The sequence below is a fragment of the Mytilus edulis genome, chromosome 12, assembly GCF_963676685.1.
Source record: "Mytilus edulis chromosome 12, xbMytEdul2.2, whole genome shotgun sequence".
Classification (NCBI taxonomy): Eukaryota; Metazoa; Mollusca; class Bivalvia; order Mytilida; family Mytilidae; genus Mytilus; species Mytilus edulis.
The window spans coordinates 51928808-51941311 of NC_092355.1; the positions used below are offsets into that span (position 1 = coordinate 51928808).

Here is a 12504-nt window from a genome sequence, read left to right on the forward strand (position 1 = left end):
GATAATGCATATAAAGACGAACAACAAATTATTCACAAATGAGCGTTGTTGCCGGTGTCAACATTGTCAGTACATGTGCTGAATATTTTTTATATTAGAATACTAGTACTGATATCAATTATTCTCGTCATTCCATTAAATGTGTGTTATCTAAAGAAAATAGAGTAGAAAACACTAGGTTCTTTTTTTCTCTTCATTCCTTATTCATTTGAAGTAATATTATCGACAACATCGTGACAAAGATCATTGTTGAAAGACGTCAGAGGAATGACATTATCAAATTCATTTCACGTGTCAAATCAGGGTATGAATTTAAAACTTATTAATCAGTGCAGCTTTTTAAATGTACATGTCTCTTCGACATGAATTGTAGAAAACAGTGCATACATGTCACTCTCAGTTGATGTGGTCATTGTGCATTTTATATTTATCCAATTAAACTGCCATTTCAAAATCTCTCGTGTAGTAGTTAGTTTATTAAACATTGTTGTGTTTCAGACTTAACAGAAAACCTTCAACCTGAAAAATGTTATATTTTGACAAAAGACGGAGGAAAAGACGATACAAACTGTAATAGCGACGAAAAGCGATTTTTTTGTAGATTCGGTAGGTAAAAATTGAAGAAAAAAAATAAAAAAAAGATAACAAACACACGAACACTGATAATTCTGATTTTGAAACATACAAGAAAAATAAATATAAAGAGAATAATCAATGAAAGAGAGAAACAAAACAGATAAAACAACACATAGAAAAAAACTAGCGACCTATCAATTCTTATTCATAATACAGAAATCTAAAGATAAAGCAATATTAGGCTCAACAGAATCAGACATATCCTACTCCAATGGTAACATTCTACATGTTGATCATAGCACATTAAAATTGGTAATAATTCGCTTAACTCATTAGATCGTCACAAAGCAGAAATTTAAAATTTGACAAACGAAAACCCTAACCGGACGTTACTTGGTATTTATGCATCCCCACAAGTCACACGAGTTTTCAAAAACGAAATTTGAAACCCATCAATGATTATTTAAGGATTTTTTTTTATTGTGAAACAATTCTTTCAATTCATACCCACACTTGAATCATTAAACAAAAATTGCGCCTCCATATTGCCGAGACTCAGCTATGCAAATCTGAATCAGACAATAAGAATATTGCAGGCAGGAACACGTCAACGTGTTGTTTACAGACAATTTTACCTCAGAAACTCGTTTTACTGTCCTTCCAACAAAAGGTATACAGGCAGACGGGATGGCCATTCATGTCTAGATGAATATCTAGTAACAACGTAACGTCAAGAAAATGTAATTATGCAACGCCAATAATAGACATGTTACGGCTATAACGTCATTAGCTAATCAAGTCGACAAACTACATAGAAGACAGATTCACGTTGAATTTTTTCCAATATACTGAAATGCCAAAGAAATCTTTGAGTTAATGATGAACCAACAATATATAGATACATGGTCATAGCAAACGAATTGTGATATAAACACTGTAAGATAGTTCCTAAGGCAAACCCCGGGCCAAGAAAGTGAAAAACATTTGTGATTAGTATATGAAAATAAAACAAAGCAAGTTAACGGTGAATGTTTATTGAATGCAATTTAGACGGGTCTTTATAACTGAATTCGATCATAAACTATGATTCATAGCAGAACAAGAACTCTCTGTTGTTGAAAATGCGTTATTTTCCAAAGTAATACATATAACCTGTCGACAAAATTGCAAAAAATGTATAAAGGGGAAAATTACCAGCTTCAATCTTCTACTCATATATACCTCCAGTAGGAATATCTAACATATTTACCTTTCTCATTAGAGAAGAATACATCAAAGGAGTTGCAGCAAATATATTTATATGTTCTAATTATAACTAAAAAATATATTGATACATCATTTGATAGTAGTTAACGAAGAAATTAAAAGAGTACGAACATATAAGTTGAAAAACACTTACAAAAGGCCGAGATGAATTGATATTTTAGGAATTTTTGTCGATCCTAAATTATTATTATTTTGATATTGCTACAACCATTATTTATTATATTTTTATTATTACATTATTGAAATACAATAGTACTGAATCAATGCATATCTTAAAATGTATAACAGGGACAGATGATGATAAAGGGGATATAATTTCGCTTCCAGACCTTTCGATGACGCCACAGAAAAATGTTCAGTCTGAAAATTCTGGAAGTAAGTTTGATAATTTATTACTACTAGTGAGGACAATATTTTTATAAAAAAAAAATCAGTTGATTTTTCTCTGTTACAAGTCATCATTTCGCATTTGTAAGTTGGATAAAGAGACAATTTGTGATAGTAATAAAGTATAATTATATAAACCTTTATCAATAAGTCTTTTTCGAACTTAATATCTAATAATGATAAATACAAATGTGTAAATTAAGTCGTAAGCAACCGCTTTTTCTAAAGTCTCTTTCTCAGTTGAAAAATGTTACTAAAATGTTATAAAGAATAGGATGCTCGTTCTTTGTTTGTTCTGTTGGACTGGCTGATGCTTTTGTTTATTCCTTTTATGTACTTTAAATTTAGTTTTGACAATATATATTTCAAAACGGGATAAGGCTTGGGTATTGCTGATACAGAAATCCAAATTGATCCTTAGACAAAATTTCGTTGTTATTTCTTGCCTACATCTTAAGAGCTTGTATCACAGAAAACCATGCAAAATTTGAAAAGTCGTCCAGGAGGTTGGTTAAAATTTTTCCAGCAAATGAAGTTTTTTCATATCTTAGGTTCAGTGGAAACCAGAAAATATATTTGAGACTTCTCTGAATTGCGTCTATTTTTAGTAACAAGTTAATTTGCATAATTGGACAAAATCAGCCAAAAATTCCTTCAAATATATGTTTATTTGAAAGTATTTTAAAAGTCACCAAATTAGTTCTATTGGGGTTCTAGCCATTTATATTGTGGAAATATATGTAAAAGATCATAAATTACGCATTTATAAAGCATTTTTCTTTTTTTTGCACACTTAAAGGGTGCTCTCTTTAATGCCTTATTTTGTATAAGTCATTTACTAGCCAAGTTCAAGTCGTTGGTTTTCGAAAAGGTGAAGACAGAAATACATGAAATAAATTTCTTTCCACAAATTTTTATTGGATTAAAAAAATATAAAAAATCCACCCATGGCAAATTAGTAAAAATATCCTTATTTTTTGTTCTAAAACCCCACCTCAAGCCTTTTCCCGCATTTTTAACTAAACTAATTTTGGGCATATATCAAACCAAACATGATGTTATTATCAATTTAAATGTTCAATTTTGAACATTTTTAAAATTTTTATTCATATAAAACAATTTGCAAAGGTATAACATATAAATAAATAAGATATTGTAGCTTTCACTGAATGATTGTTATCAAGAGTTATCTCCCTTTATATTGTTCTCCACACTACAATAAAGAAGGTAACTGCTCAGACCATGAGATGCAGACTTCCCAGAAACTATCAACTAAGCCTTTTTGTGATAGTAGGACCTTACATAAGCTGTTTGGGTGACATAAAGATACATCACAATTTATATTGATGTTAATGCTGCAATGTGAAGAGACAAGTCAAGAGTTTTCTCACATTTTGTCAGCTCAGAGCTTTGCCATGTTTGCATGAAAATGTCCTGTCATTGAGTGTCAGATAATAAGATATTACAAAAACGTAGAGCTGACACCAAGAGATAATGTTGAGGCTAAGTGGAGAAGGAATTTAGTTTGCTGTTGCTATTATGATCACAACGAACGTCAAGTTTAAAGCAGATCTTGAACTTCGTACAGAAAACTGAACAGAAGCATACAGCATGTACATCAGGTAAATAATAATTATATATAAAATACAACAAATGAATCATTGGTTGCATATCTTTTATTAAGAACTAAAGAAGGGTAAGCCGATACACACCCAACATAACCAGGGGGTTGCAAAAGAGGGGGGATCCGTTCATATAAAACTGGACGACTGTATCGTTAGTCCATGTAACCTCCTAGTGGAAATTTCTGTTAAGGGCAGACCTGTGATATAACATGTACAATATTTATAATTATAAAGAAATTTAACTGCAGCTGTAATCCTTTTACAGTTTGGGATTACAAATACAAGTCCATTGTCTGTGCCGAACCTAATTTATAAGAAAATCACTCCTAGGAAGAGGGGGTGATTTTCTCGGTAACAGTCACCAGGAACAGTCTATACCTTATAGTATAAAAAGTACCTGCAGTCAAAATACATATTATACCATCTGACATATAGATATAGAAAGATGTGGTATGAGTGCCAATGTCAGAGACAACTCTCCATCCAAGTAACAATTTATAAAAGTAAACCATTATACAAGGTACGGCCTTCAACACAGAGCCTTGGCTTACACAAAACAGCAAGCTGTAACTGGCCTAAAAAATTACTAGTGTAAAACCATTCAAACAGAAAAACTTGGAATGGTCTGATCTACATAAAAACGAGAAATGTACGTACATAAATATTTATATCATGAATATAATATTGGCAAGATATATAATAACACATTTAGATTTACATTGTACATATATTTCAATAGTTAATACTTTTTATACCCGTTAATGGGACTTATTCTGGTATAACTTTGTCTGTAGGTCTATCATTCTGTCAGATATGGCATTGAGAAGTTATTGAACTTTCATTTTTGAAATAGCAACATGGGCTCATGGCGAAGCTGATCAATTGTCTCTTACATTGCAAACTGCATGACATACAATGTACAAATGTATGCACCAAAACTCTATTTTAAGCATTATATTTCAGTAGAATTTTGGATAATGTTGCAAGATTATTTGGTAAACTAAGGGCTCAAGTAATTTACTATCAAATACATAAATCGGGCATATGAAAGTCAATCTAATGATAAAAGTTTCCCAAATTAAAAACATTGGTGATATATATATACATGTATATATCCTTCATATGAATTATCAACATTACAATAACAGGTGTAGTACATGTAGTACATGTAGTACATCTATGTCAAGCTCTAAATTGTTCCTTATTATTCGTATAAACTGGGAATGAATTAAACAGCGGTTGCCATTTATTCTTGTCTGCCAAATATTTTTTTTTGTAAATTGTTTTGATATGAAAATATGCTGTCTGTCTGTCTGTTGTCATTGATTCTTGCCTGTCAAATATTGTTTTTTTTGTAAATTGTTTTGATATGAAAAAATGTTGATTTTTGTCTTGTCTGTCTTGTCTGTCTGTCTGTCGTCTGTCTGTCCGTCCCTCCGTAGAAAATTCACACAAATAATCAGTTTTTGACCTTTTTTTATGATTGGTACAAGTACATGTATATACTTTTATAATGACAGGTTACATAACAAGTACAAATTATGTTACGTCTGATTCAATCAAACATGTCTAATACCCAGTTTTCACACCTTTTATATATATAATTATTCATCATGCTTAAACATATTGACTTGATATGTATTACAACACACCATGCCAAATTATAGATTATTTTAGTATATAGCATTTTGTTCCAGTATAAAGAAATTTTAAGCAAGAGGGGACTATGTATTTCTATGCAGGAAACTATACTCCGTCACTCTCATAATTATTCTCATGATTTAAATTCGTTATTTTGAAAATGAGTAAAGTAAATTAGAAATTAAATTAATCAATTTTGTTTACATTCCAATTTTAACCATGTAAACGAAATAGAAATTGTTCTCAGGGTCGGAATACATGTATTTCTAATGTTGAAATTTGGAATAGTTACATCATTGTTTTACACACATCATGCACATGAGTAAAAGGAGGTGTGGATTATATGTCAATGGGACAGCAACCCAACATTATTGTTGATTGTATTAAAATTGTTTTAAAATTGTTTTTAATTATATATAAGATTTTTTTTCTTTCTGTCATAACTTGGTTTCTGTTCAAAAGGGTTCTATTTGTATATTTAACAATGATTTTTTTTCATATTTAAGGTTGTCCAGGCTATTTAGTGAGCACATACTTCTGAAGCTATTCGTTGCTAGAGCAGTATAACCCATATGCACAAGAAAACAAGCCGCCTATAAATGAAAATTCAGCAGTTGAAGCTACTTACTGTTTAGAATGACACACATGTTATTTTTTTTCTGTTTGTGTCCTGATCTGAACAAATCATGATAGAAGATGTGGAGAAATTTTAAACTTGATAAAACATATACAAAATGTTTCAAATGGATAGAAATTAAAAGTATTTGATAGGATAGGACATAGGACAAGACTGAATTTCCAGGTTTTATAGTGCAAATATTCATGTGTGAATTTGGTCGGTATGTTGAACTTGTAGTAACATACATGTAAGATACTGAATAAAATGTCAGCGAAATTCATAACAAAATGGAGTTGGAAAGGGTACATCGCAGTAAGAGAAAAGTATTAAGATTCACACTGCAAGTCCTAAGCTACCTATACTGTACATGTATCTGTGAGGCTGGAAAAATTCCGGATTTCATGTAAGCATGGTAATAAGCCAGAATGAAGCTCCAAATTACATAAACTACAATAGTTACTCAAGTTGGATACTTTGTTAAAAAGGAAACCGATTAACTACTTAACAAAATTAAAAGAATCAAAGCATGTTTTCTGTTAAAAAAAAAATCAGAGACCTCAACCACCAAAGTGTCAGTTTCTGAAAATGATAGTGAATAAGTGACGATAGAAAGGACCTACCAAAAATAGGAATTATGGGGTAGATATTAGATGTGTTGATCTTGTTTTTGTGAATATACAATGAAAATTATAAGCCAGAATAGAAGTGACCATTCATAGACTTTTACAAGGACAATGATATGGCTACTTTTACTGTAAACTGAAAGTTGATATTTTTTTGTCAAGTCAACTGGTATCAATGATTTTATGAACTATAAATTCTGTAATCATGATAATGATTTGAATGTCATTATGGGCTATTAAAAAGAGATGTAAAGGATTCAGTGTCTTATTGCATTTAAACAAACCAAAAAAGATAAAAGATCGTGATGGGTTTTTTTTTCATTAAAAATTTATAACAAGTTATTCTGTCATCACCTTTCAGACCTGACCTATATGTAATTAAACTTTTTCGTTGTGACTAGGATTTGTGTTTTTCTTTTAATTTTACAGCCTCCATATCAGGTACTATTGGACCAAAATACTGAATAACGGGCATAATTACAAACAAATGAATGTTCATGAGTATTATGTATGATTTCCAATAACATTACATTTGCATAAATATGCAGACCCAGTACATGTCAGTGCTTATATTTCATTTTGAATATTAAAGTGCATTTACAAGCAAGTGCCAGATATAATAATGGAAACAGTTGAACGACAAAACATGAAATAAGCAGTTTCAAATTGGAGGATTTGGATTTTGAATCAAACCATTTTTTTTTTTCATTTGTGAAATGGAGCTTTCCATGAGAGCTTTTAGTACTTTGATTATTAATTTCACTATGCTATTGCTTTGAATTAATAAGAAACAGCAGCTGAAGTATAAAATCACTCATTTTGATAAGAATTGCACCATAATTTGTGGTTTTGTGTTAAGAAAAAGATTTAGTTACATGAAAATGTTTATAAAAATTCTATAAAAAGTAGCCGTACAGTGATATATAAAAAATATATTTCTAAATATTTGCCATGGGTGGATTTTTTATATTTCTTTAAGCTATCATAGTAGTTCATTTTGATGTATTCATCTTTTAATTACAGCTTCACCTTTTCTATATTATAGCATTTCTTCAGGTCCTAAATTTGGTAAAATAACCAATTCCTCAAACACCTGTTTAATAAACATAGAGATCCTACTATAAAAAAATCCAATATATATTTATTACTTACATTTTTTTATTTCCTTAATAATGCTTTATCATATGCCTTGAACGAAATAGATATTTTTCATGGCTAGAACTAATTATTTGGTGGATTAAAATCAATAAAAAACCCTTGAATTTGGAAATTTTCCCGTAAAAAAAGGGTGAAAATAGATGGCGCTACAAAACTTGGCTATCCGATAAAATTTAAGCAAAACATTTTGCAAGTGATATTGGCATGGCCTAAGGGTTGTGTGTACCAAATTTAAAGGGATTCCGCAAAATTCACTCCTGGACACTTTTGCATGGTTTTCTGTGAGACAAGCTCTTTAAAATACTCAACATAAGTGTTTATGAAATTCTATATTTTCCAATAAAATGGAACAGAACATTTTTATATCAAGTTTAGTATTAACATACTTTTTACAATTATATGTATGTATATAATATATTTTGCAGGCATAGCAGCTGGAATTGTAACATCAATTATAGTTGTTATTGCAGTGATTTCAGTTCTCGTTTTTATTCATCAAAGAAGGTACTATAGTATTTTTGTCCGTGTAATTTCACATCTAGTGACCACCAGAATCCTCTTATAATCATAATGGATCATAACAAAAACTGAATACTTTATCAAACGTGGTATGAATTAAACAAAAGAAAATATTAGGCATACATCAATGAGATAGCAACACTAAAAAGTAACCGACGTAAAAAGGTCATTAAAAGGTCATGTGTAGGGACTCAATATAATTATTGTAAATACATACACAGATTTTTTGTTTGCATGTAATTGAATTTTATATCGATCTATTAAAAGAACGTTGTCATAAAAGTATTGAAAAATAATCAGAGTATGTAATCTTCTGATATAAGTTACATGGTGTGTGAGTGACCTAATATAAGGCCGTGTTCACACCAAACGCCGTGTAGAGTAAACATGTTTACAATTAGTTTAGTGTAGAGTACACTGGTTTCACATTACATTTGTTCACATCTATACACCTTGTTTAGCTACCTGTACATAAGATTTGTTCCCACTTGTAAACTATATGTCATTTAAATGTTCATTACGTAGCTTATGTTTATTTGTTATGTGACATGCCGACTTTAAAAATAAAGCTTTGAATTGAATTGAATTGAATTGAATTGTAGAACTGAATTCAAAATTTTTGGACAATTTATCTAGCGGTAAGGAAACAACCATTTGATTTCAATAATAATATAAATATTCCGATCCCCAATTTGATAAAATCATAAAAAATTGTCATACAGATGATAAAAAAAATATTCTGAATCAAGAGTTTCCCCATACATTAAAGTGTTAAATATTGAAAAAAGTAATTGATGACCAGCATCGAACGTACGCGCGAAAAAAAAAATCTGACTCAGATAAAAAAAAACAAAAAAAACTCCCCCTTTTTTTAAGTTAAGTGGTTGCTACTTTATGAAAGCCATTTATATAATTTGCAGTAGTTTGAATATATATACTAGAGATGTCTCGATTACGCATTAGAAACCGTTAGCTGCAGCAGCGTGTTTACAGCCGAAAAAAAAAAGGATTGAGATATTAGGGATCACTACATTTTTATCTTTTCTGTTTGTTTCAAATGGTATAATTTCTTCTCCAAGGAGTATTTTGTAAAGGAATAGGGTAATATTTTTTTTTTATTTAATTTATGTGTTATTTAACGGATCTGAGATACAAGACAAACATATCATTTCCCTCACACTTTTTTTAGTCATACATTTATGCGTGAATCGTTGTTTGAGTAAAAACCAGTGGCGAATATTTCTGGGTACGTCAAGTCGATTCGGGAACATCTTTTCAAATGAATAAGGCAGCAACTATTTACTTCATTTTTTGGGGAGGGAGAGGGGGAGCGGGGGTGTAGTGTAATCTATAGCTCACCAACCCACCCCTTTGCCTTTATGTTTTATACTCAACTACAATAGCCCCCCTCCCCGGAAAATCAATTAGATGCCGCCTTATGGGTTCGGCAATGATGCTGCTTTGAGTCTTGATCAGGGGTTAATACAGTACAATGTACGTTATTTTTTTTTCAACAAAAAAAAAAATCTGTTAAATTTAGACAACAATTTCTGTAAAGAAATTCTGTATAGAACTATACTAATAATTATCAAAAATATCAATTTTACTCAAAAATAGTTTCCTCCTTAAATATTATACACGGTAAAACTAATGTCCTAAATGCCTAGTTTTGTGTACACTTAACCTACACAAGGCCTACATTGACTATCGACTGTGTGTAGATAAAACATGATTTAAACTACATGTAAACATTGAGTTTTATCAATGGGAACGCAATTGTGTTTAGTTTACGTGTGAGTTACACTAACACAACACCGAATTTAGGTCAATGTGAACACGGCCTAATACGATGTATATGGGGTCAGTAAATTCTATATGGGATGAGAGCAAAGCTCGAATCCCAATATGGAATTTAATGACCCCATATATATCGTTTTAGGTTACTAGCACACCGTCTTACGAATTTATCTTACCGACTATCTTCACATGTGGTATTTTGACTAGTATTAAGATCCTACTGCCATTTGTCTATACAGAAAACAAATTCCAACAGTAACAACTTTTTAGTTTTAAATTTGTTTTATGAATTTATTTCAATCGTTCATTACATGTATCAATTTCTTCGTCTGTCGAATCTGTCAGATTTCTTTTGTTTTGTTTGAAAGGGGAGTAACTCCGGTATGCCAACAATAACAACCTGTTAGCTTCAATTATGTTTTACGGACTTATTTCAACCTTTCATCATCAATTTCTTCGTCTGTTGAATCCTTTCAGATTTTTCCTCAACACCGTGTTGTGTTTATAAAGGGTTGTGGCATCTTTTTTGTTTTGAAAGGAAAGTAACTCCTTACTAACCCCATATGGTTGCTAACCCTATATGGTAACTAACCAAGTATTTTAAGAGCGTTTAGAGCACCCTATACGTAATATATATAGTCACCACGTGTAGTCCGTTAACCAATCATATCCCCATAAATCTATAACAGGTAAGATAAAGCACATTCCAAAACTTTATTTATAAAATTGTAATATAAAAACTCAAGTGTGAATCAGGTTATGTTCCTTGTCGGCAGTAGAACTACTTCGCGGCAATTCAGCTCAATAAACAGTCTACCATCAGTAGTTTTCAGTCCGAAATGATTTAAAGATAAAAGTTGGTTTAAAAAATTTACAACTAGTATTGTAATCAAATTCGATTGTAAAACCATTTGTTCGGAAAATTCTAAAGAATATACAAGGATTTGCAGTGAAGAAATTGCAAATACACGACAATGCTCTTCAACTTTTTACTTGTTTGGCTTTATAAATATTTTGATATGAGCGTCACTGATGAGTCTTATGTAGACAAAACGCGCGTTTGGCGTACTAAATTATAATCCTGGTACCTTTGATAACTATTGGAAATGTTTTACATATTTTTCTATTTATTTATTTATATATATATATAGCTGATTGGTCAATACTTTATTTTAGGCTGTCTAGAAAGAAACCAACCTCCCACGAGTCACAAAATAATAGTCGTCTGCAAGATACAGTTGGGTTGCCTAGTAACCACGAAATATCGAAGGCTCCAATATACCATGAAATCGACAATGAAAACTTTGGTCCACGAAGTGGAAAGTTGAATTCCTCTCGTGCAGTTGATAACATTACATATGACCAGACTCCGAATTCAAAAAATGTGAATCAAAACGCAAACAGTTCTATTTTAACAAATTTGAACTGCATTGAGCATCAGAGAAAAGTTGGTGAAACCGAATATGATATGCCAAAAGTAATAAATATAACCGGGAATTCTTCTGAAGGTGGAAATTCAAGCGACTATTGTCTGGCAGAACCAATTACAACTTACACAGAAGAAGAATTGGATCCGTACGATATCAATAAAGACTATGACCATCTAAATAACGTACAGAAAAAAGAAGACCCGATAACAAAAGTATACGATCACCTACCGACCGCAGTTACTGATGACCCTACTTACGATCACTCTAATCTTAAGAGTGCTTTAGACAATGAGGACTTTTATGATCATTTCAAGAATGAGGAAGATAATGATTGATACAAAGGTGTTTCATGCCAGTGTTTCCAGAAACTATAACAGTTTTTAAGAATAAAAAATGTACTTATTATTGCCTACTTATTTTGAAACTTGTAAAGATATTCTCATAAAGTTTGTTTTCCAAATAAGATTTGTGATTATTACTTTAAGACAACAAACAAGTGCTGCTGTATGAAAAGGGTGAACTTGATGTTGAGTAAAACTTAGATGACAAATAGAAGTAATCGGACCAAACACAACAACACGCACACCAAATATGTTATGTGCATTATTATTAAGTTCACTTGTCTTTTCGGACAAACCTTCATAAAGAAAAACAACCTCCTCGTGGTAGTGGTCTCATCCCGAGTTGGGAAGGTCGTGTGTTTGCTTCCAAATGTGTCAATTTACAAAAATGTAGTTTATAATTGGTATTCGGTGCATATCTACCAAACATTTGCCATTACTATCAAATTCTGTTTTCAGGTTGACGTCTAAATTATTTGCCCTGGAAGGGTGATATGTTTTCATTATCTCCATTCCCTTTTG

The 12504-nt window shown here is 31.2% G+C and overlaps 1 protein-coding gene and 1 long non-coding RNA gene across 2 annotated transcripts in view; both read left to right on the forward strand.

Annotated features, from left to right (window-relative positions):
* Positions 1–12101, forward strand: part of LOC139498758 (uncharacterized) — a 30622-nt gene extending 18521 nt beyond the window's left edge. Inside the window, exons 7-10 of the mRNA XM_071287296.1 lie at positions 499–606; positions 2131–2217; positions 8321–8399; positions 11388–12101. Of these exons, the coding sequence (XP_071143397.1) occupies positions 499–606; positions 2131–2217; positions 8321–8399; positions 11388–11976 (863 nt within the window). The 3' untranslated portion in view covers positions 11977–12101. The remainder of the gene's footprint in view (positions 1–498; positions 607–2130; positions 2218–8320; positions 8400–11387) is intronic.
* Positions 3593–6993, forward strand: LOC139498761 (uncharacterized). Its single transcript, XR_011658006.1, has 2 exons — positions 3593–3851; positions 6002–6993. It is a non-coding gene; the product is annotated as an uncharacterized lncRNA (long non-coding RNA).
* Positions 12102–12504: the final 403 nt, after the last annotated feature.